We start from the raw sequence: 27,345 nt of genomic DNA on the forward strand, positions 1-27,345 counted from the left end.
TTAAGGGTATGTGTGGGTGTAGTTAATTGTGGGAGGAGCTACAGTGCTATATAAGGAATGTACTCTATGTATTCAGTACTCAGACTTTGCTGTATTTTGGTGACGCTAGTCCCTCTGAGTCCCGATCGGTGATCCAATAAAGAATCTCTTCCTTCCTGAAGAAACCTGTGTCCATCTCTCTGTGCTTGGCTTCCGTCAGTTTCTCCGGTATCAGTTCTACTTGAACGTTTTAACTAGCGTTCTAAATGGGATATCAAGGTAGTCCCCATTGGGGAGACGATGGGGTTCCTTTCTTAGGAGCACTCCTGAATAGGGAGCGGGATACAATATACGAAAGGCAAGGGAAAACACACAGTACAAGTCGAAAACACCCGAACAAGCTGTGGTTCTGCCAAAATATATTTGTCTTTTATTTCTGTATATTAGACATTGTGTATATGATGTATCATGTGTGCACGCTGTTTATTCTAGTTATATTGTGTACAGTGACAATCTCTCTTGGTATAGTGAGTTTGAATTTCTGGAGTGGACTTTCCCGAAGTGTCACTATGTATAATGGGTTTGAGCAGGTCATGGTAACGAGGAATGAGGTTTAACTAGTTCATCCCCTAGTTACTGGGCATTGTTTGTGGTTATGGGTTTGGTTAGTGGCTCAGAAACAGAAATTGACAGTTGAGACCTGGAAATTGATAGACGTTTCACAGTTATTCCTCGATTTCAACTTCAGAAAGGAAAATGGAAAACAATACGTGAGTTTAAAAAAAAAAAATATATAAAGTCTCATGTTGGGTGTATAGGATCATATTATTCATCTTATCTTCTCATTTTATAAGTAGAATTTTGGTACGATACATTGTTTGGACACAGTATATTTGTTATATTGTACTGTACAGGACGCTGTATATCCTTTATACTGTACTGGGAGCTGTATATCCTTTCTACTGTACAGGGTGCTGTATATCCTTTATACTGTACAGGGTGCTGTATATCCTTTATACTGTACTGGGAGCTGTATATCCTTTATACTGTACTGGGCGCTGTATATCCTTTATACTGTACTGGGCGCTGTATATCCTTTATACTGTACTGGGTGCTGTATATCCTTTATACTGTACTGGGAGCTGTATATCCTTTATACTGTACTGGGAGCTGTATATCCTTTATACTGTACTGGGTGCTGTATATCCTTTATACTGTACAGGGTGCTGTATATCCTTTATACTGTACAGGGTGCTGTATATCCTTTATACTGTACTGGGTGCTGTATATCCTTTATACTGTACTGGGAGCTGTATATCCTTTATACTGTACTGGGTGCTGTATATCCTTTATACTGTACTGGGAGCTGTATATCCTTTATACTGTACTGGGAGCTGTATATCCTTTATACTGTACTGGGAGCTGTATATCCTTTATACTGTACTGGGCGCTGTATATCCTTTATACTGTACTGGGCGCTGTATATCCTTTATACTGTACTGGGTGCTGTATATCCTTTATACTGTACTGGGAGCTGTATATCCTTTATACTGTACTGGGTGCTGTATATCCTTTATACTGTACAGGGTGCTGTATATCCTTTATACTGTACTGGGAGCTGTATATCCTTTATACTGTACAGGGTGCTGTATATCCTTTATACTGTACAGGGTGCTGTATATCCTTTATACTGTACAGGGTGCTGTATATCCTTTATACTGTACAGGGTGCTGTATATCCTTTATACTGTACAGGGTGCTGTATATCCTTTATACTGTACTGGGAGCTGTATATCCTTTATACTGTACTGGGCGCTGTATATCCTTTATACTGTACAGGGTGCTGTATATCCTTTATACTGTACAGGGTGCTGTATATCCTTTATACTGTACAGGGTGCTGTATATCCTTTATACTGTACAGGGAGCTGTATATCCTTTATACTGTACAGGGAGCTGTATATCCTTTATACTGTACAGGGTGCTGTATATCCTTTATACTGTACAGGGTGCTGTATATCCTTTATACTGTACAGGGAGCTGTATATCCTTTATACTGTACAGGGAGCTGTATATCCTTTATACTGGGGGTAATTTTAAAACATATATATATACACACACACACACACACAGTTTATAACTCACACATATTTCACATACCAATGATCAGCAAATTTATCAACTTGGTATAGCATGTATGTGGCGAAACCGACCTCGCCACGTGTCCTTGGAGGGGGCTGATTGCCCGCCTCTTGCCTTTGGACTATGGACCAGACTTTATGGGAATGTGATACCCCAGATAGCTATACCATGGAGCCTATTCATATAATGAAAGACTATGGGAAAGACTTTAGCTCCATGGCAATTGTACTGTGTGAGTAGGATCTGCGCGCTATTCGGTAGTTTTGTGCGCGCAGATCCCAGCTATCTGGGGATAGGTGAAATGTCTGTGTGTTATGTGTAAATGTGACTTTATGTATTTTAAAGTGTTTTATGTCGTTTTGCAACCATATGGTTAATGGAGTCTGCCTCTAGTCCTGGATAATTGGATTACTTCTCCAATTAACTCCAGGGCAGAAGGGAGGAAACCAGGGTGCATTGTGGGGATGTTTTTCTGCCAGCCAGAAAGGAACAAAAGATACTTTTAGTAACTTTTAAACCCCTGGTCGGATTCATGCCATTTTTTAATATGTTGCTCCCCTGAATGGATTGATTGTGGATATGTATTTTTATGTGAATGTGATGTATGGTTTTAACCCCTTAAGGACACATGACGTGTGTGACACGTCATGATTCAATTTTATTCCAGAAGTTTGGTCCTTAAGGGGTTAAAGTTATGAAAGTTGTGTAAAAGTATATTTTACACTGTATGCATAATGGGATTATGTGTCACACTAAGGGGAGGGGATGTGTGGGAGGTAACATCTATGTCATTGGTTCTTTTATGCCTCCCCCTGGGTGTGGCCTGTATGTGTGAGTTGGAAATAAAAGCCAGACTGGGTGTCCCAGTCTAGAGTTCTTGCTTAACCCTCAAAGCGATGTGTCGTCTCGGTCTTTGGGGGAATGGGATTGTATGCTGACTGCCAAGAGTGTAAGCCGATGTCTGCTTTTCTTGTTCAGCTGTTCCAGTGTTCGTGTGGTTCCAGTCGGGAGAATGGTGTTTGCAGTAGCTGCCTGTGCATCTGGAAAGGGGATTATCGCCTAAACTGGGTTTTATCCTCTTGTAAGTGAAACGGTCCGTTACAATGTAAATAATAAATAAATAAATGTCCTGACAATGGACATTAACAGTGTGAGGAAGGGAGCGGTGGTGGTGGTGGGGGTGGTGCTCAGCATACGTGTAGAATCAGACACCAAGGCAAGAAGCAAAATGGAAAAATATATATTTTAAATTCCTTTTAGGTTGAGCAGGTCCTTGATTATTCACTAACTATCTGCTTTTTTTTCAGTGATTCTCCATGTCACCTTTCATTACAGACCATCAACAAATCGGCAAAGGTAAATGTGACAGAAGACATGAGGGTATGTCAATGCAGGGGAAAGCGATGTGTATGTACCCAGAGAGGTGGCACCTCTGTGCAATAAGAAAGTCAGAGCAGTGGCAGTCGGTGTGTGAGAGGAAGGTAGGAGCTGTGTGAGTGCTGAAAGAAGTGGCAGTCGGTAAGTGAGAGGAAGGTGGGAGCTGTGTGAGTGCTGAGAGCAGTGGCAGTTAGTCTGTGAGAGGAAGGTGGGAGCTGTGTTAGTGCTGAGAGCAGTGGCAGTCGGTGTGTGAGAGGAAGGTGGGAGCTGTGTGAATGCTGAGAGCAGTGGCAGTCGGTGTGTGTGAGGAAGGTGGGAGCTGTGTGAGTGCTGAGAGAAGTGGCAGTCGGTGTGTGTGAGGAAGGTGGGAGCTCTGTGAGTGCTGAGAGCAGTGGCAGTCGGTGTGTGTGAGGAAGGTGGGAGCTGTGTGAGTGCTGAGAGCAGTGGCAGTCGGTGTGTGAGAGGAAGGTGGGAGCTGTGTGAGTGCTGAGAGCAGTGGCAGTCTGTGTGTTAGAGGAAGGTGGGAGCTGTGTGAGTGCTGAGAGCAGTGGCAGTCTGTGTGTGAGAGGAAGGTGGGAGCTGTGTGAGTGCTCAGAGAAGTGGCAGTCGTTGTGTGAGAGGAAGGTGGGAGCTGTGTGAGTGCTCAGAGAAGTGGCAGTCGTTGTGTGAGAGGAAGGTGGGAGCTGTGTGAGTGCTGAGAGCAGTGGCAGTCGGTGTGTGAGAGGAAGGTGGGAGCTATGTGAGTGCTGAGAGAAGTGGCAGTCGGTGTGTGACAGGAAGGTGGGAGCTGTGTGAGTGCTGAGAGAAGTGGCAGTCGGTGTGTGAGAGGAAGGTGGGAGCTGTGTGAGTGCTGAGAGCAGTGGCAGTCGGTGTGTGAGAGGAAGGTGGGAGCTATGTGAGTGCTGAGAGAAGTGGCAGTCGGTGTGTGACAGGAAGGTGGGAGCTGTGTGAGTGCTGAGAGAAGTGGCAGTCGGTGTGTGAGAGGAAGGTGGGAGCTGTGTGAGTGCTGAGAGAAGTGGCAGTCTGTGTGTTAGAGGAAGGTGGGAGCTGTGTGAGTGCTGAGAGCAGTGGCAGTCTGTGTGTGAGAGGAAGGTGGGAGCTGTGTGAGTGCTCAGAGAAGTGGCAGTCGGTGTGTGACAGGAAGGTGGGAGCTGTGTGAGTGCTGAGAGAAGTGGCAGTCGGTGTGTGAGAGGAAGGTGGGAGCTGTGTGAGTGCTGAGAGAAGTGGCAGTCGGTGTGTGAGAGGAAGGTGGGAGCTGTGTGAGTGCTGAGAGCAGTGGCAGTTGGTGTGTGTGAGGAAGGTGGGAGCTGTGTGAGTGCTCAGAGAAGTGGCAGTCGGTGTGTGAGAGGAAGGTGGGAGCTGTGTGAGTGCTGAGAGCAGTGGCAGTCGGTGTGTGAGAGGAAGGTGGGAGCTGTGTGAGTGCTGAGAGCAGTGGCAGTCTGTGTGTGAGAGGAAAGTGGGAGCTGTGTGAGTGCTGAGAGCAGTGGCAGTCTGTGTGTGAGAGGAAGGTGGGAGCTGTGTCAGTGCTCAGAGAAGTGGCAGTCGTTGTGTGAGAGGAAGGTGGGAGCTGTGTGAGTGCTCAGAGAAGTGGCAGTCGTTGTGTGAGAGGAAGGTGGGAGCTGTGTGAGTGCTGAGAGCAGTGGCAGTTGGTGTGTGTGAGGAAGGTGGGAGCTGTGTGAGTGCTCAGAGAAGTGGCAGTCGGTGTGTGAGAGGAAGGTGGGAGCTGTGTGAGTGCTGAGAGCAGTGGCAGTCGGTGTGTGTGAGGAAGGTGGGAGCTGTGTGAGTGCTGAGAGCAGTGGCAGTCGGTGTGTGAGAGGAAGGTGGGAGCTGTGTGAGTGCTGAGAGCAGTGGCAGTCTGTGTGTTAGAGGAAGGTGGGAGCTGTGTGAGTGCTGAGAGCAGTGGCAGTCTGTGTGTGAGAGGAAGGTGGGAGCTGTGTGAGTGCTCAGAGAAGTGGCAGTCGTTGTGTGAGAGGAAGGTGGGAGCTGTGTGAGTGCTCAGAGAAGTGGCAGTCGTTGTGTGAGAGGAAGGTGGGAGCTGTGTGAGTGCTGAGAGCAGTGGCAGTCGGTGTGTGAGAGGAAGGTGGGAGCTATGTGAGTGCTGAGAGAAGTGGCAGTCGGTGTGTGACAGGAAGGTGGGAGCTGTGTGAGTGCTGAGAGAAGTGGCAGTCGGTGTGTGAGAGGAAGGTGGGAGCTGTGTGAGTGCTGAGAGCAGTGGCAGTCGGTGTGTGAGAGGAAGGTGGGAGCTATGTGAGTGCTGAGAGAAGTGGCAGTCGGTGTGTGACAGGAAGGTGGGAGCTGTGTGAGTGCTGAGAGAAGTGGCAGTCGGTGTGTGAGAGGAAGGTGGGAGCTGTGTGAGTGCTGAGAGAAGTGGCAGTCTGTGTGTTAGAGGAAGGTGGGAGCTGTGTGAGTGCTGAGAGCAGTGGCAGTCTGTGTGTGAGAGGAAGGTGGGAGCTGTGTGAGTGCTCAGAGAAGTGGCAGTCGTTGTGTGAGAGGAAGGTGGGAGCTGTGTGAGTGCTCAGAGAAGTGGCAGTCGTTGTGTGAGAGGAAGGTGGGAGCTGTGTGAGTGCTGAGAGCAGTGGCAGTCGGTGTGTGAGAGGAAGGTGGGAGCTATGTGAGTGCTGAGAGAAGTGGCAGTCGGTGTGTGACAGGAAGGTGGGAGCTGTGTGAGTGCTGAGAGAAGTGGCAGTCGGTGTGTGAGAGGAAGGTGGGAGCTGTGTGAGTGCTGAGAGAAGTGGCAGTCGGTGTGTGAGAGGAAGGTGGGAGCTGTGTGAGTGCTGAGAGCAGTGGCAGTTGGTGTGTGTGAGGAAGGTGGGAGCTGTGTGAGTGCTCAGAGAAGTGGCAGTCGGTGTGTGAGAGGAAGGTGGGAGCTGTGTGAGTGCTGAGAGCAGTGGCAGTCGGTGTGTGAGAGGAAGGTGGGAGCTGTGTGAGTGCTGAGAGCAGTGGCAGTCTGTGTGTGAGAGGAAAGTGGGAGCTGTGTGAGTGCTGAGAGCAGTGGCAGTCTGTGTGTGAGAGGAAGGTGGGAGCTGTGTCAGTGCTCAGAGAAGTGGCAGTCGTTGTGTGAGAGGAAGGTGGGAGCTGTGTGAGTGCTCAGAGAAGTGGCAGTCGTTGTGTGAGAGGAAGGTGGGAGCTGTGTGAGTGCTGAGAGCAGTGGCAGTCGGTGTGTGAGAGGAAGGTGGGAGCTGTGTGAGTGCTGAGAGCAGTGGCAGTCTGTGTGTGAGAGGAAGGTGGGAGCTGTGTGAGTGCTCAGAGAAGTGGCAGTCGTTGAGTGAGAGGAAGGTGGGAGCTGTGTGAGTGCTGAGAGCAGTGGCAGTCTGTGTGTGAGAGGAAGGTGGGAGCTGTGTGAGTGCTCAGAGAAGTGGCAGTCGTTGTGTGAGAGGAAGGTGGGAGCTGTGTGAGTGCTGAGAGCAGTGGCAGTTGGTGTGTGTGAGGAAGGTGGGAGCTGTGTGAGTGCTCAGAGAAGTGGCAGTCGGTGTGTGAGAGGAAGGTGGGAGCTGTGTGAGTGCTGAGAGCAGTGGCAGTCGGTGTGTGTGAGGAAGGTGGGAGCTGTGTGAGTGCTGAGAGCAGTGGCAGTCGGTGTGTGAGAGGAAGGTGGGAGCTGTGTGAGTGCTGAGAGCAGTGGCAGTCTGTGTGTTAGAGGAAGGTGGGAGCTGTGTGAGTGCTGAGAGCAGTGGCAGTCTGTGTGTGAGAGGAAGGTGGGAGCTGTGTGAGTGCTCAGAGAAGTGGCAGTCGTTGTGTGAGAGGAAGGTGGGAGCTGTGTGAGTGCTCAGAGAAGTGGCAGTCGTTGTGTGAGAGGAAGGTGGGAGCTGTGTGAGTGCTGAGAGCAGTGGCAGTCGGTGTGTGAGAGGAAGGTGGGAGCTATGTGAGTGCTGAGAGAAGTGGCAGTCGGTGTGTGACAGGAAGGTGGGAGCTGTGTGAGTGCTGAGAGAAGTGGCAGTCGGTGTGTGAGAGGAAGGTGGGAGCTGTGTGAGTGCTGAGAGCAGTGGCAGTCGGTGTGTGAGAGGAAGGTGGGAGCTATGTGAGTGCTGAGAGAAGTGGCAGTCGGTGTGTGACAGGAAGGTGGGAGCTGTGTGAGTGCTGAGAGAAGTGGCAGTCGGTGTGTGAGAGGAAGGTGGGAGCTGTGTGAGTGCTGAGAGAAGTGGCAGTCTGTGTGTTAGAGGAAGGTGGGAGCTGTGTGAGTGCTGAGAGCAGTGGCAGTCTGTGTGTGAGAGGAAGGTGGGAGCTGTGTGAGTGCTCAGAGAAGTGGCAGTCGTTGTGTGAGAGGAAGGTGGGAGCTGTGTGAGTGCTGAGAGCAGTGGCAGTCGGTGTGTGAGAGGAAGGTGGGAGCTGTGTGAGTGCTGAGAGCAGTGGCAGTCTGTGTGTTAGAGGACGGTGGGAGCTGTGTGAGTGCTGAGAGCAGTGGCAGTCTGTGTGTGAGAGGAAGGTGGTAGCTGTGTGAGTGCTCAGAGAAGTGGCAGTCGTTGTGTGAGAGGAAGGTTGGAGCTGTGTGAGTGCTCAGAGAAGTGGCAGTCGTTGTGTGAGAGGAAGGTGGGAGCTGTGTGAGTGCTGAGAGCAGTGGCAGTCGGTGTGTGAGAGGAAGGTGGGAGCTATGTGAGTGCTGAGAGAAGTGGCAGTCGGTGTGTGACAGGAAGGTGGGAGCTGTGTGAGTGCTGAGAGAAGTGGCAGTCGGTGTGTGAGAGGAAGGTGGGAGCTGTGTGAGTGCTGAGAGAAGTGGCAGTCGGTGTGTGAGAGGAAGGTGGGAGCTGTGTGAGTGCTGAGAGAAGTGGCAGTCTGTGTGTGAGAGGAAGGTGGGAGCTGTGTGAGTGCTCAGAGAAGTGGCAGTCGTTGTGTGAGAGGAAGGTGGGAGCTGTGTGAGTGCTGAGAGCAGTGGCAGTCTGTGTGTGAGAGGAAGGTGGGAGCTGTGTGAGTGCTGAGAGCAGTGGCAGTCTGTGTGTGAGAGGAAGGTGGGAGCTGTGTGAGTGCTCAGAGAAGTGGCAGTCGTTGTGTGAGAGGAAGGTGGGAGCTGTGTCAGTGCTCAGAGAAGTGGCAGTCGTTGTGTGAGAGGAAGGTGGGAGCTGTGTGAGTGCTCAGAGAAGTGGCAGTCGTTGTGTGAGAGGAAGGTGGGAGCTGTGTGAGTGCTGAGAGCAGTGGCAGTCGGTGTGTGAGAGGAAGGTGGGAGCTGTGTGAGTGCTGAGAGCAGTGGCAGTCTGTGTGTGAGAGGAAGGTGGGAGCTGTGTGAGTGCTCAGAGAAGTGGCAGTCGTTGAGTGAGAGGAAGGTGGGAGCTGTGTGAGTGCTGAGAGCAGTGGCAGTCTGTGTGTGAGAGGAAGGTGGGAGCTGTGTGAGTGCTCAGAGAAGTGGCAGTCGTTGTGTGAGAGGAAGGTGGGAGCTGTGTGAGTGCTGAGAGCAGTGGCAGTTGGTGTGTGTGAGGAAGGTGGGAGCTGTGTGAGTGCTCAGAGAAGTGGCAGTCGGTGTGTGAGAGGAAGGTGGGAGCTGTGTGAGTGCTGAGAGCAGTGGCAGTCGGTGTGTGTGAGGAAGGTGGGAGCTGTGTGAGTGCTGAGAGCAGTGGCAGTCGGTGTGTGAGAGGAAGGTGGGAGCTGTGTAAATGCTGAGAGAAGTGGCAGTCTGTGTGTTAGAGGAAGGTGGGAGCTGTGTGAGTGCTGAGAGCAGTGGCAGTCTGTGTGTGAGAGGAAGGTGGGAGCTGTGTGAGTGCTCAGAGAAGTGGCAGTCGTTGTGTGAGAGGAAGGTGGGAGCTGTGTGAGTGCTCAGAGAAGTGGCAGTCGTTGTGTGAGAGGAAGGTGGGAGCTGTGTGAGTGCTGAGAGCAGTGGCAGTCGGTGTGTGAGAGGAAGGTGGGAGCTATGTGAGTGCTGAGAGAAGTGGCAGTCGGTGTGTGACAGGAAGGTGGGAGCTGTGTGAGTGCTGAGAGAAGTGGCAGTCGGTGTGTGAGAGGAAGGTGGGAGCTGTGTGAGTGCTGAGAGCAGTGGCAGTCGGTGTGTGAGAGGAAGGTGGGAGCTATGTGAGTGCTGAGAGAAGTGGCAGTCGGTGTGTGACAGGAAGGTGGGAGCTGTGTGAGTGCTGAGAGAAGTGGCAGTCGGTGTGTGAGAGGAAGGTGGGAGCTGTGTGAGTGCTGAGAGAAGTGGCAGTCTGTGTGTTAGAGGAAGGTGGGAGCTGTGTGAGTGCTGAGAGCAGTGGCAGTCTGTGTGTGAGAGGAAGGTGGGAGCTGTGTGAGTGCTCAGAGAAGTGGCAGTCGTTGTGTGAGAGGAAGGTGGGAGCTGTGTGAGTGCTGAGAGCAGTGGCAGTCGGTGTGTGAGAGGAAGGTGGGAGCTGTGTGAGTGCTGAGAGCAGTGGCAGTCTGTGTGTTAGAGGACGGTGGGAGCTGTGTGAGTGCTGAGAGCAGTGGCAGTCTGTGTGTGAGAGGAAGGTGGTAGCTGTGTGAGTGCTCAGAGAAGTGGCAGTCGTTGTGTGAGAGGAAGGTGGGAGCTGTGTGAGTGCTCAGAGAAGTGGCAGTCGTTGTGTGAGAGGAAGGTGGGAGCTGTGTGAGTGCTGAGAGCAGTGGCAGTCGGTGTGTGAGAGGAAGGTGGGAGCTATGTGAGTGCTGAGAGAAGTGGCAGTCGGTGTGTGACAGGAAGGTGGGAGCTGTGTGAGTGCTGAGAGAAGTGGCAGTCGGTGTGTGAGAGGAAGGTGGGAGCTGTGTGAGTGCTGAGAGAAGTGGCAGTCGGTGTGTGAGAGGAAGGTGGGAGCTGTGTGAGTGCTGAGAGCAGTGGCAGTTGGTGTGTGTGAGGAAGGTGGGAGCTGTGTGAGTGCTCAGAGAAGTGGCAGTCGGTGTGTGAGAGGAAGGTGGGAGCTGTGTGAGTGCTGAGAGCAGTGGCAGTCGGTGTGTGAGAGGAAGGTGGGAGCTGTGTGAGTGCTGAGAGCAGTGGCAGTCTGTGTGTGAGAGGAAAGTGGGAGCTGTGTGAGTGCTGAGAGCAGTGGCAGTCTGTGTGTGAGAGGAAGGTGGGAGCTGTGTGAGTGCTCAGAGAAGTGGCAGTCGTTGTGTGAGAGGAAGGTGGGAGCTGTGTGAGTGCTGAGAGCAGTGGCAGTCGGTGTGTGAGAGGAAGGTGGGAGCTGTGTGAGTGCTGAGAGCAGTGGCAGTCGGTGTGTGAGAGGAAGGTGGGAGCTATGTGAGTGCTGAGAGAAGTGGCAGTCGGTGTGTGACAGGAAGGTGGGAGCTGTGTGAGTGCTGAGAGAAGTGGCAGTCGGTGTGTGAGAGGAAGGTGGGAGCTGTGTGAGTGCTGAGAGCAGTGGCAGTCGGTGTGTGAGAGGAAGGTGGGAGCTATGTGAGTGCTGAGAGAAGTGGCAGTCGGTGTGTGACAGGAAGGTGGGAGCTGTGTGAGTGCTGAGAGAAGTGGCAGTCGGTGTGTGAGAGGAAGGTGGGAGCTGTGTGAGTGCTGAGAGAAGTGGCAGTCTGTGTGTTAGAGGAAGGTGGGAGCTGTGTGAGTGCTGAGAGCAGTGGCAGTCTGTGTGTGAGAGGAAGGTGGGAGCTGTGTGAGTGCTCAGAGAAGTGGCAGTCGTTGTGTGAGAGGAAGGTGGGAGCTGTGTGAGTGCTGAGAGCAGTGGCAGTCGGTGTGTGAGAGGAAGGTGGGAGCTGTGTGAGTGCTGAGAGCAGTGGCAGTCTGTGTGTTAGAGGACGGTGGGAGCTGTGTGAGTGCTGAGAGCAGTGGCAGTCTGTGTGTGAGAGGAAGGTGGTAGCTGTGTGAGTGCTCAGAGAAGTGGCAGTCGTTGTGTGAGAGGAAGGTGGGAGCTGTGTGAGTGCTCAGAGAAGTGGCAGTCGTTGTGTGAGAGGAAGGTGGGAGCTGTGTGAGTGCTGAGAGCAGTGGCAGTCGGTGTGTGAGAGGAAGGTGGGAGCTATGTGAGTGCTGAGAGAAGTGGCAGTCGGTGTGTGACAGGAAGGTGGGAGCTGTGTGAGTGCTGAGAGAAGTGGCAGTCGGTGTGTGAGAGGAAGGTGGGAGCTGTGTGAGTGCTGAGAGAAGTGGCAGTCGGTGTGTGAGAGGAAGGTGGGAGCTGTGTGAGTGCTGAGAGCAGTGGCAGTTGGTGTGTGTGAGGAAGGTGGGAGCTGTGTGAGTGCTCAGAGAAGTGGCAGTCGGTGTGTGAGAGGAAGGTGGGAGCTGTGTGAGTGCTGAGAGCAGTGGCAGTCGGTGTGTGTGAGGAAGGTGGGAGCTGTGTGAGTGCTCAGAAAAGTGGCAGTCGGTGTGTGAGAGGAAGGTGGGAGCTGTGTGAGTGCTAAAAGAAGTGGCAGTCGGTGTGTGAGAGGAAGGTGGGAGCTGTGTGAGTGCTGAGAGAAGTGGCAGTCGGTGTGTGAGAGGAAGAGGTGGGAGCTGTGTGAGTGCTGAGAGCAGTGGCAGTCGGTGTGTGAGAGGAAGGTGGGAGCTGTGTGAGTGCTGAGAGCAGTGGCAGTCTGTGTGTGAGAGGAAGGTGGTAGCTGTGTGAGTGCTCAGAGAAGTGGCAGTCGTTGTGTGAGAGGAAGGTGGGAGCTGTGTGAGTGCTCAGAGAAGTGGCAGTCGTTGTGTGAGAGGAAGGTGGGAGCTGTGTGAGTGCTGAGAGCAGTGGCAGTCGGTGTGTGAGAGGAAGGTGGGAGCTATGTGAGTGCTGAGAGAAGTGGCAGTCGGTGTGTGACAGGAAGGTGGGAGCTGTGTGAGTGCTGAGAGAAGTGGCAGTCGGTGTGTGAGAGGAAGGTGGGAGCTGTGTGAGTGCTGAGAGAAGTGGCAGTCGGTGTGTGAGAGGAAGGTGGGAGCTGTGTGAGTGCTGAGAGCAGTGGCAGTTGGTGTGTGTGAGGAAGGTGGGAGCTGTGTGAGTGCTCAGAGAAGTGGCAGTCGGTGTGTGAGAGGAAGGTGGGAGCTGTGTGAGTGCTGAGAGCAGTGGCAGTCGGTGTGTGTGAGGAAGGTGGGAGCTGTGTGAGTGCTCAGAGAAGTGGCAGTCGGTGTGTGAGAGGAAGAGGTGGGAGCTGTGTGAGTGCTGAGAGCAGTGTCAGTCGGTGTGTGAGAGGAAGGTGGGAGCTGTGTGAGTGCTGAGAGCAGTGGCAGTCGGTGTGTGTGAGGAAGGTGGGAGCTGTGTGAGTGCTGAGAGAAGTGGCAGCCGGTGTGTGAGAGGAAAAGGTGGGAGCTGTGTGAGTGCTGAGAGCAGTGGCAGTCGGTGTGTGAGAGGAAGGTGGGAGCTGTGTGAGTGCTGAGAGAAGTGGCAGTCGGTGTGTGAGAGGAAAAGGTGGGAGCTGTGTGAGTGCTGAGAGCAGTGGCAGTCGGTGTGTGAGAGGAAGGTGGGAGCTGTGTGAGTGCTGAGAAAAGTGGCAGTCGGTGTGTGAGAGGAAGGTGGGAGCTGTGTGAGTGCTGAGAGAAGTGGCAGTCTGTGTGTGAGAGGAAGGTGGGAGCTGTGTGAGTGCTGAGAGCAGTGGCAGTCTGTGTGTGAGAGGAAGGTGGGAGCTGTGTGAGTGTTGAGAGCAGTGGCAGTCTGTGTGTGAGAGGAAGGTGGGAGCTGTGTGAGTGCTGAGAGCAGTGGCAGTCTGTGTGTGAGAGGAAGGTGGGAGCTGTGTTAGTGCTGAGAGCAGTGGCAGTTAGTCTGTGAGAGGAAGGTGGGAGCTATTTTAGTGCTGAGAGCAGTGGCAGTCGGTGTGTGAGAGGAAGGTGGGAGCTGTGTGAGTGCTGAGAGAAGTGGCAGTCGTTGTGTGAGAGGAAGGTGGGAGCTGTGTGAGTGCTGAGAGCAGTGGCAGTCGGTGTGTGAGGAAGGTGGGAGCTGTGTGAGTGCTCAGAGAAGTGGCAGTCGGTGTGTGAGAGGAAGGTGGGAGCTGTGTGAGTGCTGAGAGCAGTTGCAGTCGTTGTGTGAGAGGAAGGTGGGAGCTGGGTGAGTGCTGAGAGAAGTGGCAGTCTGTGTGTGTGAGGAAGGTGGGAGCTGTGTGAGTGCTGAGAGCAGTTGCAGTCGTTGTGTGAGAGGAAGGTGGGAGCTGGGTGAGTGCTGAGAGAAGTGGCAGTCTGTGTGTGAGAGGAAGGTGGGAGCTGTTTTAGTGCTGAGAGCAGTGGCAGTTAGTCTGTGAGAGGAAGGTGGGAGCTGTGTTAGTGCTGAGAGCAGTGGCAGTCGGTGTGTGAGAGGAAGGTGGGAGCTGTGTGAGTGCTGAGAGAAGTGGCAGTCGGTGTGTGAGAGGAAGGTGGGAGCTGTGTGAGTGCTGAGAGAAGTGGCAGTCTGTGTGTGAGAGGAAGGTGGGAGCTGTGTGAGTGCTGAGAGCAGTGGCAGTCTGTGTGTGTGAGAGGAAGGTGGGAGCTGTGTTAGTGATGAGAGCAGTGGCAGTCTGTGTGTGAGAGGAATGTGGGAGCTGTGTGAGTGCTGAGAGCAGTGGCAGTCGGTGTGTGAGGAAGGTGGGAGCTGTGTGAGTGCTCAGAGAAGTAGCAGTCGGTGTGTGAGAGGAAGGTGGGAGCTGTGTGAGTGCTGAGAGAAGTGGCAGTCGGTGTGTGAGAGGAAGGTGGGAGCTGTGTGAGTGCTGAGAGAAGTGGCAGTCTGTGTGTGTGAGGAAGGTGGGAGCTCTGTGAGTGCTGAGAGCAGTGGCAGTCTGTGTGTGAGAGGAAGGTGGGAGCTGTTTTAGTGCTGAGAGCAGTGGCAGTTAGTCTGTGAGAGGAAGGTGGGAGCTGTGTTAGTGCTGAGAGCAGTGGCAGTCGGTGTGTGAGAGGAAGGTGGGAGCTGTGTGAGTGCTGAGAGAAGTGGCAGTCGGTGTGTGAGAGGAAGGTGGGAGCTGTGTGAGTGCTGAGAGAAGTGGCAGTCTGTGTGTGAGAGGAAGGTGGGAGCTGTGTGAGTGCTGAGAGCAGTGGCAGTCTGTGTGTGTGAGAGGAAGGTGGGAGCTGTGTTAGTGATGAGAGCAGTGGCAGTCTGTGTGTGAGAGGAAGGTGGGAGCTGTGTGAGTGCTGAGAGCAGTGGCAGTCTGTGTGTGAGAGGAAGGTGGGAGCTGTGTGAGTGCTGAGAGCAGTGGCAGTCGGTGTGTGTGAGGAAGGTGGGAGCTGTGTGAGTGCTGAGAGCAGTGGCAGTTGGTGTGTGTGAGGAAGGTGGGAGCTGTGTGAGTGCTCAGAGAAGTGGCAGTCGTTGTGTGAGATGAAGGTGGTAGCTGTGTAAGTGCTGAGAGAAGTGGCAGTCGGTGTGTGAGAGGAAGGTGGGAGCTGTGTGAGTGCTGAGAGCAGTGGCAGTCGGTGTGTGAGAGGAAGGTGGGAGCTGTGTTAGTGATGAGAGCAGTGGCAGTTAGTCTGTGAGAGGAAGGTGGGAGCTGTGTGAGTGCTGAGAGAAGTGGCAGTCGTTGTGTGAGATGAAGGTGGTAGCTGTGTAAGTGCTGAGAGAAGTGGCAGTCGGTGTGTGAGAGGAAGGTGGGAGCTGTGTGAATGCTGAGAGAAGTGGCAGTCGGTGTGTGTGAGGAAGGTGGGAGCTGTGTGAGTGCTGAGAGAAGTGGCAGTCGGTGTGTGTGAGGAAGGTGGGAGCTCTGTGAGTGCGGAGAGCAGTGGCAGTCTGTGTGTGAGAGGAAGGTGGGAGCTGTGTGAGTGCTGAGAGCAGTGGCAGTCTGTGTGTGAGAGGAAGGCGGGAGCTGTGTGAGTGCTGAGAGCAGTGGCAGTCTGTGTGTGAGAGGAATGTGGGAGCTGTGTGAGTGCTGAGAGCAGTGGCAGTCGGTGTGTGAGAGGAAGGTGGGAGCTGTGTGAGTGCTCAGAGAAGTGGCAGTCGGTGTGTGAGAGGAAGGTGGGAGCTCTGTGAGTGCTGAGAGCAGTGGCAGTCGTTGTGTGAGAGGAAGGTGGGAGCTGTGTGAGTGCTGAGAGCAGTGGCAGTCGGTGTGTGTGAGGAAGGTGGGAGCTGTGTGAGTGCTCAGAGAAGTGGCAGTCGTTGTGTGAGAGGGAGGAAGGTGTGAGTGCTGAGAGAAGTGGCAGTCGGTGTGTGAGAGGAAGGTGGGAGCTGTGTGAGTGCTGAGAGCAGTGGCAGTTGGTGTGTGTGAGGAAGGTGGGAGCTGTGTGAGTGCTGAGAGAAGTGGCAGTCAGTGTGTGAGAGGAAGGTGGGAGCTGTGTGAGTGCTGAGAGAAGTGGCAGTGTGTGTGTTACAGGAAGGTGGGAGCTGTGTGAGTGCTGAGAGCAGTGGCAGTCGGTGTGTGAGTGGAAGGTGGGAGCTGTGTGAGTGCTGAGAGAAGTGGCAGTCGGTGTGTGACAGGAAGGTGGGAGCTGTGTGAGTGCTGAGATTAGTGGCAGTCGGTGTGTAAGAGGAAGGTGGGAGCTGTGTGAGTGCTGAGAGAAGTGGCAGTCAGTGTGTGAGAGGAAGGTGGGAGCTGTGTGAGTGCTGAGAGCAGTGGCAGTCGGTGTGTGAGAGGAAGGTGGGAGCTGTGTGAGTGCTCAGAGAAGTGGCAGTCTGTGTGTGAGAGGAAGGTGGGAGCTGTGTGAGTGCTCAGAGAAGTGGCAGTCGTTGTGTGAGAGGAAGGTGGGAGCTGTGTGAGTGCTGAGAGAAGTGGCAGTCGGTGTGTGAGAGGAAGGTGGGAGCTGTGTGAGTGCTGAGAGCAGTGGCAGTCGGTGTGTGTGAGGAAGGTGGGAGCTGTGTGAGTGCTCAGAGAAGTGGCTGTCGGTGTGTGAGAGGAAGGTGGGAGCTGTGTAAGTGCTGAGAGCAGTGGCAGTCGGTGTGTGAGAGGAAGGTGGGAGCTGTGTGAGTGCTGAGAGAAGTGGCAGTCGGTGTGTGAGAGGAAGAGGTGGGAGCTGTGTGAGTGCTGAGAGCAGTGGCAGTCGGTGTGTGAGAGGAAGGTGGGAGCTGTGTGAGTGCTGAGAGAAGTGGCAGTCGGTGTGTGAGAGGAAGGTGGGAGCTGTGTGAGTGCTGAGAGAAGTGGCAGTCGGTGTGTGAGAGGAAAAGGTGGGAGCTGTGTGAGTGCTGAGAGCAGTGGCAGTCGGTGTGTGAGAGGAAGGTGGGAGCTGTGTGAGTGCTGAGAGAAGTGGCAGTTGGTGTGTGAGAGGAAGGTGGGAGCTGTGTGAGTGCTGAAAGAAGTGGCAGTCGGTGTGTGAGAGGAAGGTGGGAGCTGTGTGAGTGCTGAGAGAAGTGGCAGTCTGTGTGTGAGAGGAAGGTGGGAGCTGTGTGAGTGCTGAGAGCAGTGGCAGTCTGTGTGTGAGAGGAAGGTGGGAGCTGTGTGAGTGTTGAGAGCAGTGGCAGTCTGTGTGTGAGAGGAAGGTGGGAGCTGTGTTAGTGCTGAGAGCAGTGGCAGTTAGTCTGTGAGAGGAAGGTGGGAGCTGTGTTAGTGCTGAGAGCAGTGGCAGTCGGTGTGTGAGAGGAAGGTGGGAGCTGTGTGAGTGCTGAGAGAAGTGGCAGTCGTTGTGTGAGAGGAAGGTGGGAGCTGTGTGAGTGCTGAGAGCAGTGGCAGTCGGTGTGAGAGGAAGGTGGGAGCTGTGTGAGTGCTGAGAGAAGTGGCAGTCAGTGTGTGAGAGGAAGGTGGGAGCTGTGTGAGTGCTGAGAGAAGTGGCAGTGTGTGTGTTAGAGGAAGGTGGGAGCTGTGTGAGTGCTGAGAGCAGTGGCAGTCGGTGTGTGAGAGGAAGGTGGGAGCTGTGTGAGTGCTGAGAGAAGTGGCAGTCGGTGTGTGACAGGAAGGTGGGAGCTGTGTGAGTGCTGAGAGAAGTGGCAGTCGGTGTGTAAGAGGAAGGTGGGAGCTGTGTGAGTGCTGAGAGAAGTGGCAGTCAGTGTGTGAGAGGAAGGTGGGAGCTGTGTGAGTGCTGAGAGCAGTGGCAGTCGGTGTGTGAGAGGAAGGTGGGAGCTGTGTGAGTGCTCAGAGAAGTGGCAGTCGGTGTGTGAGAGGAAGGTGGGAGCTGTGTGAGTGCTCAGAGAAGTGGCAGTCGTTGTGTGAGAGGAAGGTGGGAGCTGTGTGAGTGCTGAGAGCAGTGGCAGTTGGTGTGTGTGAGGAAGGTGGGAGCTGTGTGAGTGCTGAGAGCAGTGGCAGTCGGTGTGTGTGAGGAAGGTGGGAGCTGTGTGAGTGCTCAGAGAAGTGGCTGTCGGTGTGTGAGAGGAAGGTGGGAGCTGTGTAAGTGCTGAGAGCAGTGGCAGTCGGTGTGTAAGAGGAAGGTGGGAGCTGTGTGAGTGCTGAGAGAAGTGGCAGTCGGTGTGTGAGAGGAAGGTGGGAGCTGTGTGAGTGCTGAGAGAAGTGGCAGTCGGTGTGTGAGAGGAAGAGGTGGGAGCTGTGTGAGTGCTGAGAGCAGTGGCATTCGGTGTGTGAGAGGAAGGTGGGAGCTGTGTGAGTGCTGAGAGCAGTGGCAGTCGGTGTGTGTGAGGAAGGTGGGAGCTGTGTGAGTGCTGAGAGAAGTGGCAGTCGGTGTGTGAGAGGAAGAGGTGGGAGCTGTGTGAGTGCTGAGAGCAGTGGCAGTCGGTGTGTGAGAGGAAGGTGGGAGCTGTGTGAGTGCTGAGAGAAGTGGCAGTCGGTGTGTGAGAGGAAGGTGGGAGCTGTGTGAGTGCTGAGAGAAGTGGCAGTCGGTGTGTGAGAGGAAAAGGTGGGAGCTGTGTGAGTGCTGAGAGCAGTGGCAGTCGGTGTGTGAGGAAGGTGGGAGCTGTGTGAGTGCTGAGAGAAGTGGCAGTCGGTGTGTGTGAGGAAGGTGGGAGCTCTGTGAGTGCTGAGAGCAGTGGCAGTCTGTGTGTGAGAGGAAAGTGGGAGCTGTGTGAGTGCTGAGAGCAGTGGCAGTCTGTGTGTGAGAGGAAGGTGGGAGCTGTGTGAGTGCTGAGAGCAGTGGCAGTCTGTGTGTGAGAGGAAGGTGGGAGCTGTTTTAGAGCTGAGAGCAGTGGCAGTCGGTGTGTGAGAGGAAGGTGGGAGCTGTGTGAGTGCTGAGAGAAGTGGCAGTCGGTGTGTGAGAGGAAGGTGGGAGCTGTGTGAGTGCTGAGAGAAGTGGCAGTCCGTGTGTGAGAGGAAGGTGGGAGCTGTGTGAGTGCTGAGAGCAGTGGCAGTCGGTGTGTGAGAGGAAGGTGGGAGCTGTGTGAGTGCTGAGAGAAGTGGCAGTCTGTGTGTGAGAGGAAGGTGGGAGCTGTGTGAGTGCTGAGAGCAGTGGCAGTCTGTGTGTGAGAGGAAGGTGGGAGCTGTGTTAGTGATGAGAGCAGTGGCAGTTAGTCTGTGAGAGGAAGGTGGGAGCTGTGTGAAGGCTGAGAGAAGTGGAAGTCTGTGTGTTAGAGGAAGGTGGGAGCTGTGTGAGTGCTAAGAGAAGTGGCAGTCCGTGTGTGAGAGGAAGGTGGGAGCTGTGTGAGTGCTGAGAGAAGTGGCAGTCTGTGTGTGAGAGGAAGGTGGGAGCTGTGTGAGTGCTGAGAGCAGTGGCAGTCTGTGTGTGAGAGGAAGGTGGGAGCTGTGTGAGTGCTGAGAGCAGTGGCAGTCTGTGTGTGAGAGGAAGGTGGGAGCTGTGTTAGTGCTGAGAGCAGTGGCAGTTAGTCTGTGAGAGGAAGGTGGGAGCTGTGTTAGTGCTGAGAGCAGTGGCAGTCGTTGTGTGAGAGGAAGGTGGGAGCTGTGTGAGTGCTGAAAGCAGTGGCAGTCGGTGTGTGAGGAAGGTGGGAGCTGTGTGAGTGCTGAGAGAAGTGGCAGTCGGTGTGTGTGAGGAAGGTGGGAGCTCTGTGAGTGCTGAGAGCAGTGGCAGTCTGTGTGTGAGAGGAAAGTGGGAGCTGTGTGAGTGCTGAGAGCAGTGGCAGTCTGTGTGTGAGAGGAAGGTGGGAGCTGTGTGAGTGCTGAGAGCAGTGGCAGTCTGTGTGTGAGAGGAAGGTGGGAGCTGTTTTAGAGCTGAGAGCAGTGGCAGTCGGTGTGTGAGAGGAAGGTGGGAGCTGTGTGAGTGCTGAGAGAAGTGGCAGTCGGTGTGTGAGAGGAAGGTGGGAGCTGTGTGAGTGCTGAGAGAAGTGGCAGTCCGTGTGTGAGAGGAAGGTGGGAGCTGTGTGAGTGCTGAGAGCAGTGGCAGTCGGTGTGTGAGAGGAAGGTGGGAGCTGTGTGAGTGCTGAGAGAAGTGGCAGTCTGTGTGTGAGAGGAAGGTGGGAGCTGTGTGAGTGCTGAGAGCAGTGGCAGTCTGTGTGTGAGCGGAAGGTGGGAGCTGTGTTAGTGATGAGAGCAGTGGCAGTTAGTCTGTGAGAGGAAGGTGGGAGCTGTGTGAGTGCTGAGAGAAGTGGAAGTCTGTGTGTTAGAGGAAGGTGGGAGCTGTGTGAGTGCTAAGAGAAGTGGCAGTCCGTGTGTGAGAGGAAGGTGGGAGCTGTGTGAGTGCTGAGAGAAGTGGCAGTCTGTGTGTGAGAGGAAGGTGGGAGCTGTGTGAGTGCTGAGAGCAGTGGCAGTCTGTGTGTGAGAGGAAGGTGGGAGCTGTGTGAATGCTGAGAGCAGTGGCAGTCTTTGTGTGAGAGGAAGGTGGGAGCTGTGTGAGTGCTGAGAGCAGTGGCAGTCTGTGTGTGAGAGAAAGGTGGGAGCTGTGTTAGTGCTGAGAGCAGTGGCAGTTAGTCTGTGAGAGGAAGGTGGGAGCTGTGTTAGTGCTGAGAGCAGTGGCAGTCGGTGTGTGAGAGGAAGGTGGGAGCTGTGTGAGTGCTGAGAGAAGTGGCAGTCGTTGTGTGAGAGGAAGGTGGGAGCTGTGTGAGTGCTGAGAGCAGTGGCAGTCGGTGTGTGAGGAAGGTGGGAGCTGTGTGAGTGCTGAGAGAAGTGGCAGTCGGTGTGTGTGAGGAAGGTGGGAGCTCTGTGAGTGCTGAGAGCAGTGGCAGTCTGTGTGTGAGAGGAAAGTGGGAGCTGTGTGAGTGCTGAGAGCAGTGGCAGTCTATGTGTGAGAGGAAGGTGGGAGCTGTGTGAGTGCTGAGAGGAGTGGCAGTCTGTAAGTGAGAGGAAGGTGGGAGCTGTTTTAGAGCTGAGAGCAGTGGCAGTCGGTGTGTGAGAGGAAGGTAGGAGCTGTGTGAGTGCTGAGAGAAGTGGCAGTCGGTGTGTGAGAGGAAGGTGGGAGCTGTGTGAGTGCTGAGAGAAGTGGCAGTCCGTGTGTGAGAGGAAGGTGGGAGCTGTGTGAGTGCTGAGAGCAGTGGCAGTCGGTGTGTGAGAGGAAGGTGGGAGCTGTGTTAGTGCTGAGAGAAGTGGCAGTCGGTGTGTGAGAGGAAGGTGGGAGCTGTGTGAGTGCTGAGAGAAGTGGCAGTCCGTGTGTGAGAGGAAGGTGGGAGCTGTGTGAGTGCTGAGAGAAGTGGCAGTCCGTGTGTGAGAGGAAGGTGGGAGCTGTGTGAGTGCTGAGAGAAGTGGCAGTCGGTGTGTGGGAGCTGTGTGAGTGCTGAAAGAAGTGGCAGTCGGTGTGTGAGAGCTGTGTGAGTGCTGAGAGAAGTGGCAGTCAGTGTGTGAGAGGAAGGTGGGAGCTGTGTTAGTGATGAGAGCAGTGGCAGTTAGTCTGTGAGAGGAAGGTGGGAGCTGTGTGAGTGCTGAGAGCAGTGGCAATCGGTGTGTGTGAAGACGGTGGGAGCTGTGTGAGTGCTGAGAGCAGTGGCAGTCGGTGTGTGTGAGGAAGGTGGGAGCTCTGTGAGTGCTGAGAGCAGTGGCAGTCTGTGTGTGAGAGGAAGGTGGGAGCTGTGTTAGTGATGAGAGCAGTGGCAGTTAGTCTGTGAGAGGAAGGTGGGAGCTGTGTGAAGGCTGAGAGAAGTGGAAGTCTGTGTGTTAGAGGAAGGTGGGAGCTGTGTGAGTGCTAAGAGAAGTGGCAGTCCGTGTGTGAGAGGAAGGTGGGAGCTGTGTGAGTGCTGAGAGAAGTGGCAGTCTGTGTGTGAGAGGAAGGTGGGAGCTGTGTGAGTGCTGAGAGCAGTGGCAGTCTGTGTGTGAGAGGAAGGTGGGAGCTGTGTGAGTGCTGAGAGCAGTGGCAGTCTGTGTGTGAGAGGAAGGTGGGAGCTGTGTTAGTGCTGAGAGCAGTGGCAGTTAGTCTGTGAGAGGAAGGTGGGAGCTGTGTTAGTGCTGAGAGCAGTGGCAGTCGTTGTGTGAGAGGAAGGTGGGAGCTGTGTGAGTGCTGAAAGCAGTGGCAGTCGGTGTGTGAGGAAGGTGGGAGCTGTGTGAGTGCTGAGAGAAGTGGCAGTCGGTGTGTGTGAGGAAGGTGGGAGCTCTGTGAGTGCTGAGAGCAGTGGCAGTCTGTGTGTGAGAGGAAAGTGGGAGCTGTGTGAGTGCTGAGAGCAGTGGCAGTCTGTGTGTGAGAGGAAGGTGGGAGCTGTGTGAGTGCTGAGAGCAGTGGCAGTCTGTGTGTGAGAGGAAGGTGGGAGCTGTTTTAGAGCTGAGAGCAGTGGCAGTCGGTGTGTGAGAGGAAGGTGGGAGCTGTGTGAGTGCTGAGAGAAGTGGCAGTCGGTGTGTGAGAGGAAGGTGGGAGCTGTGTGAGTGCTGAGAGAAGTGGCAGTCCGTGTGTGAGAGGAAGGTGGGAGCTGTGTGAGTGCTGAGAGCAGTGGCAGTCGGTGTGTGAGAGGAAGGTGGGAGCTGTGTGAGTGCTGAGAGAAGTGGCAGTCTGTGTGTGAGAGGAAGGTGGGAGCTGTGTGAGTGCTGAGAGCAGTGGCAGTCTGTGTGTGAGCGGAAGGTGGGAGCTGTGTTAGTGATGAGAGCAGTGGCAGTTAGTCTGTGAGAGGAAGGTGGGAGCTGTGTGAGTGCTGAGAGAAGTGGAAGTCTGTGTGTTAGAGGAAGGTGGGAGCTGTGTGAGTGCTAAGAGAAGTGGCAGTCCGTGTGTGAGAGGAAGGTGGGAGCTGTGTGAGTGCTGAGAGAAGTGGCAGTCTGTGTGTGAGAGGAAGGTGGGAGCTGTGTGAGTGCTGAGAGCAGTGGCAGTCTGTGTGTGAGAGGAAGGTGGGAGCTGTGTGAATGCTGAGAGCAGTGGCAGTCTTTGTGTGAGAGGAAGGTGGGAGCTGTGTGAGTGCTGAGAGCAGTGGCAGTCTGTGTGTGAGAGAAAGGTGGGAGCTGTGTTAGTGCTGAGAGCAGTGGCAGTTAGTCTGTGAGAGGAAGGTGGGAGCTGTGTTAGTGCTGAGAGCAGTGGCAGTCGGTGTGTGAGAGGAAGGTGGGAGCTGTGTGAGTGCTGAGAGAAGTGGCAGTCGTTGTGTGAGAGGAAGGTGGGAGCTGTGTGAGTGCTGAGAGCAGTGGCAGTCGGTGTGTGAGGAAGGTGGGAGCTGTGTGAGTGCTGAGAGAAGTGGCAGTCGGTGTGTGTGAGGAAGGTGGGAGCTCTGTGAGTGCTGAGAGCAGTGGCAGTCTGTGTGTGAGAGGAAAGTGGGAGCTGTGTGAGTGCTGAGAGCAGTGGCAGTCTATGTGTGAGAGGAAGGTGGGAGCTGTGTGAGTGCTGAGAGGAGTGGCAGTCTGTAAGTGAGAGGAAGGTGGGAGCTGTTTTAGAGCTGAGAGCAGTGGCAGTCGGTGTGTGAGAGGAAGGTAGGAGCTGTGTGAGTGCTGAGAGAAGTGGCAGTCGGTGTGTGAGAGGAAGGTGGGAGCTGTGTGAGTGCTGAGAGAAGTGGCAGTCCGTGTGTGAGAGGAAGGTGGGAGCTGTGTGAGTGCTGAGAGCAGTGGCAGTCGGTGTGTGAGAGGAAGGTGGGAGCTGTGTTAGTGCTGAGAGAAGTGGCAGTCGGTGTGTGAGAGGAAGGTGGGAGCTGTGTGAGTGCTGAGAGAAGTGGCAGTCCGTGTGTGAGAGGAAGGTGGGAGCTGTGTGAGTGCTGAGAGAAGTGGCAGTCCGTGTGTGAGAGGAAGGTGGGAGCTGTGTGAGTGCTGAGAGAAGTGGCAGTCTGTGTGTTAGAGGAAGGTGGGAGCTGTGTGAGTGCTGAAAGAAGTGGCAGTCGGTGTGTGGGAGCTGTGTGAGTGCTGAAAGAAGTGGCAGTCGGTGTGTGAGAGCTGTGTGAGTGCTGAGAGAAGTGGCAGTCAGTGTGTGAGAGGAAGGTGGGAGCTGTGTTAGTGATGAGAGCAGTGGCAGTTAGTCTGTGAGAGGAAGGTGGGAGCTGTGTGAGTGCTGAGAGCAGTGGCAATCGGTGTGTGTGAAGACGGTGGGAGCTGTGTGAGTGCTGAGAGCAGTGGCAGTCGGTGTGTGTGAGGAAGGTGGGAGCTCTGTGAGTGCTGAGAGCAGTGGCAGTCTGTGTGTGAGAGGAAGGTGGGAGCTGTGTGAGTGCTGAGAGCAGTGGCAGTCTGTGTGTGAGAGGAAGGTGGGAGCTGTGTGAGTGCTGAGAGCAGTGGCAGTCTGTGTGTGAGAGGAAGGTGGGAGCTGTGTTAGTGCTGAGAGCAGTGGCAGTTAGTCTGTAAGAGAAAGGTGGGAGCTGTGTTAGTGCTGAGAGCAGTGGCAGTCGGTGTGTGAGAGGAAGGTGGAAGCTGTGTGAGTGCTGAGAGAAGTGGCAGTCCGTGTGTGAGAGGAAGGTGGGAGCTGTGTGAGTGCTGAGAGAAGTGGCAGTCGGTGTGTGAGAGGAAGGTGGGAGCTGTGTGAGTGCTGAGAGAAGTGGCAGTCCGTGTGTGAGAGGAAGGTGGGAGCTGTGTGAGTGCTGAGAGAAGTGGCAGTCTGTGTGTGAGAGGAAGGTGGGAGCTGTGTTAGTGATGAGAGCAGTGGCAGTTAGTCTGTGAGAGGAAGGTGGGAGCTGTGTGAGTGCTGAGAGCAGTGGCAATCGGTGTGTGAGAGGAAGGTGGGAGCTGTGTGAGTGCTGAAAGAAGTGGCAGTCGGTGTGTGAGAGCTGTGTGAGTGCTGAGAGAAGTGGCAGTCTGTGTGTGAGAGGAAGGTGGGAGCTGTGTGAGTGCTGAGAGCAGTGGCAGTCGGTGTGTGAGAGGAAGGTGGGAGTTGTGTGAGTGCTGAGAGAAGTGGCAGTCCGTGTGTGAGAGGAAGGTGGGAGCTGTGTGAGTGCTGAGAGAAGTTTCAGTCTGTGTGTGAGAGGAAGGTGGGAGCTGTGTGAGTGCTGAGGCAGTCGGTTTGTGAGAGGAAGGTGGGAGCTGTGTGAGTGCTGAGAGCAGTGGCAGTCATTGTGTGTGAGAGGAAGGTGGGAGCTGTGTGAGTGCTGAGAGAAGTGGCAGTTGGTGTGTGTGAGGAAGGTGGGAGCTGTGTGAATGCTGAGAGCAGTGGCAGTCGGTGTGTGAGGAAGGTGGGAGCTGTGTGAGTGCTGAGAGAAGTGGCAGTGTGTGTGAGAGGAAGGTGGAAGCTGTGTGAGTGCTGAGAGCAGTGGCAGTCGGTGTGTGAGAGGAAGGTGGGAGCTGTGTGAGTGCTGAGAGCAGTGGCAGTCGGTGTGTGAGAGGAAGGTGGGAGTTGTGTGAGTGCTGAGAGAAGTGGCAGTCGGTGTGTGAGAGGAAGGTGGGAGCTGTGTAAGTGCTGAGAGCAGTGGCAGTCGGTGTGTGAGAGGAAGGTGGGAGCTGTGTGAGTGCTGAGAGAAGTGGCAGTCGGTGTGTGAGAGGAAGGTGGGAGCTGTGTGAGTGCTGAGAGCAGTGGCAGTCGGTGTGTGAGAGGAAGGTGGGAGCTGTGTAAGGGCTGAGAGCAGTGGCAGTCGGTGTGTGAGAGGAAGGTGGGAGCTGTGTGAGTGCTGAGAGAAGTGGCAGTCTGTGTGTGAGAGGAAGGTGGGAGCTGTGTTAGTGATGAGAGCAGTGGCAGTTAGTCTGTGAGAGGAAGGTTGGAGCTGTGTGAGTGCTGAGAGCAGTGGCAATCGGTGTGTGTGAAGACGGTGGGAGCTGTGTGAGTGCTCAGAGAAGTGGCAGTCGTTGTGTGAGATGAAGGTGGTAGCTGTGTAAGTGCTGAGAGCAGAGGCAGTCGGTGTGTGAGAGGAAGGTGGGAGCTGTGTTAGTGCTGAGAGCAGTGGCAGTTAGTCTGTAAGAGAAAGGTGGGAGCTGTGTTAGTGCTGAGAGCAGTGGCAGTCGGTGTGTGAGAGGAAGGTGGAAGCTGTGTGAGTGCTGAGAGAAGTGGCAGTCGGTGTGTGAGAGGAAGGTGGGAGCTGTGTGAGTGCTGAGAGAAGTGGCAGTCCGTGTGTGAGAGGAAGGTGGGAGCTGTGTGAGTGCTGAGAGAAGTGGCAGTCTGTGTGTGAGAGGAAGGTGGGAGCTGTGTTAGTGATGAGAGCAGTGGCAGTTAGTCTGTGAGAGGAAGGTGGGAGCTGTGTGAGTGCTGAGAGCAGTGGCAATCGGTGTGTGAGAGGAAGGTGGGAGCTGTGTGAGTGCTGAAAGAAGTGGCAGTCGGTGTGTGAGAGCTGTGTGAGTGCTGAGAGAAGTGGCAGTCTGTGTGTGAGAGGAAGGTGGGAGCTGTGTGAGTGCTGAGAGCAGTGGCAGTCGGTGTGTGAGAGGAAGGTGGGAGTTGTGTGAGTGCTGAGAGAAGTGGCAGTCCGTGTGTGAGAGGAAGGTGGGAGCTGTGTGAGTGCTGAGAGAAGTTTCAGTCTGTGTGTGAGAGGAAGGTGGGAGCTGTGTGAGTGCTGAGGCAGTCGGTTTGTGAGAGGAAGGTGGGAGCTGTGTGAGTGCTGAGAGCAGTGGCAGTCATTGTGTGTGAGAGGAAGGTGGGAGCTGTGTGAGTGCTGAGAGAAGTGGCAGTTGGTGTGTGTGAGGAAGGTGGGAGCTGTGTGAATGCTGAGAGCAGTGGCAGTCGGTGTGTGAGGAAGGTGGGAGCTGTGTGAGTGCTGAGAGAAGTGGCAGTGTGTGTGAGAGGAAGGTGGAAGCTGTGTGAGTGCTGAGAGCAGTGGCAGTCGGTGTGTGAGAGGAAGGTGGGAGCTGTGTGAGTGCTGAGAGCAGTGGCAGTCGGTGTGTGAGAGGAAGGTGGGAGTTGTGTGAGTGCTGAGAGAAGTGGCAGTCGGTGTGTGAGAGGAAGGTGGGAGCTGTGTAAGTGCTGAGAGCAGTGGCAGTCGGTGTGTGAGAGGAAGGTGGGAGCTGTGTGAGTGCTGAGAGAAGTGGCAGTCGGTGTGTGAGAGGAAGGTGGGAGCTGTGTGAGTGCTGAGAGCAGTGGCAGTCGGTGTGTGAGAGGAAGGTGGGAGCTGTGTAAGGGCTGAGAGCAGTGGCAGTCGGTGTGTGAGAGGAAGGTGGAAGCTGTGTGAGTGCTGAGAGAAGTGGCAGTCTGTGTGTGAGAGGAAGGTGGGAGCTGTGTTAGTGATGAGAGCAGTGGCAGTTAGTCTGTGAGAGGAAGGTTGGAGCTGTGTGAGTGCTGAGAGCAGTGGCAATCGGTGTGTGTGAAGACGGTGGGAGCTGTGTGAGTGCTCAGAGAAGTGGCAGTCGTTGTGTGAGATGAAGGTGGTAGCTGTGTAAGTGCTGAGAGCAGAGGCAGTCGGTGTGTGAGAGGAAGGTGGGAGCTGTGTGAGTGCTGAGAGAAGTGGCAGTCGGTGTGAGAGAGGAAGGTGGAACTGTGTGAGTGCTGAGAGAAGTGGCAGTCGGTGTGTGTGAGGAAGGTGGGAGCTGTGTGAGTGCTGAGAGAAGTGGCAGTCTGTGTGTGAGAGGAAGGTGGGAGCTGTGTGAGTGCTGAGAGAAGTGGCAGTCGGTGTGTGTGAGGAAGGTGGGAGCTCTGTGAGTGCGGAGAGCAGTGGCAGTCTGTGTGTGAGAGGAAGGTGGGAGCTGTGTGAGTGCTGAGAGCAGTGGCAGTCTGTGTGTGAGAGGAAGACGGGAGCTGTGTGAGTGCTGAGAGCAGTGGCAGTCTGTGTGTGAGAGGAAGGTGGGAGCTGTGTTAGTGCTGAGAGCAGTGGCAGTTAGTCTGTGAGAGGAAGGTGGGAGCTGTGTTAGTGCTGAGAGCAGTGGCAGTTAGTCTGTGAGAGGAAGGTGGGAGCTGTGTGAGTGCTGAGAGCAGTTGCAGTCGGTGTGTGTGAGGAAGGTGGGAGCTGTGTGAGTGCTGAGAGAAGTGGAAGTCTGTGTGTTAGAGGAAGGTGGGAGCTGTGTGAGTGCTGAAAGAAGTGGCAGTCGGTGTGTGTGAGGAAGGTGGGAGCGGTGTGAGTGCTGAGAGAAGTGGCAGTCCGTGTGTGAGAGGAAGGTGGGAGCTGTGT

The 27,345-nt window shown here is 54.7% G+C and overlaps 1 protein-coding gene across 4 annotated transcripts in view; it reads left to right on the top strand.

Moving 5' to 3' along the window:
• Nucleotides 1–664: 664 nt before the first annotated feature.
• The window catches only part of LOC134601104 (high affinity cGMP-specific 3',5'-cyclic phosphodiesterase 9A-like), a 99,608-nt gene continuing 72,927 nt past the window's right edge, over nucleotides 665–27,345 (top strand). For 3 of the 4 annotated variants that reach the window (XM_063445538.1, XM_063445557.1, XM_063445550.1), the window contains exons 1-2: nucleotides 665–749; nucleotides 3,427–3,499. In XM_063445538.1, coding sequence (XP_063301608.1) covers nucleotides 736–749; nucleotides 3,427–3,499 — 87 coding nt within the window. In that variant the 5' untranslated portion in view covers nucleotides 665–735. The remainder of the gene's footprint in view (nucleotides 750–3,426; nucleotides 3,500–27,345) is intronic. The other variant, XM_063445544.1, reaches the window with a different exon arrangement.

This window comes from Pelobates fuscus, chromosome 1 (genome assembly GCF_036172605.1).
Source record: "Pelobates fuscus isolate aPelFus1 chromosome 1, aPelFus1.pri, whole genome shotgun sequence".
In the NCBI taxonomy this organism is placed as follows: Eukaryota; Metazoa; Chordata; class Amphibia; order Anura; family Pelobatidae; genus Pelobates; species Pelobates fuscus.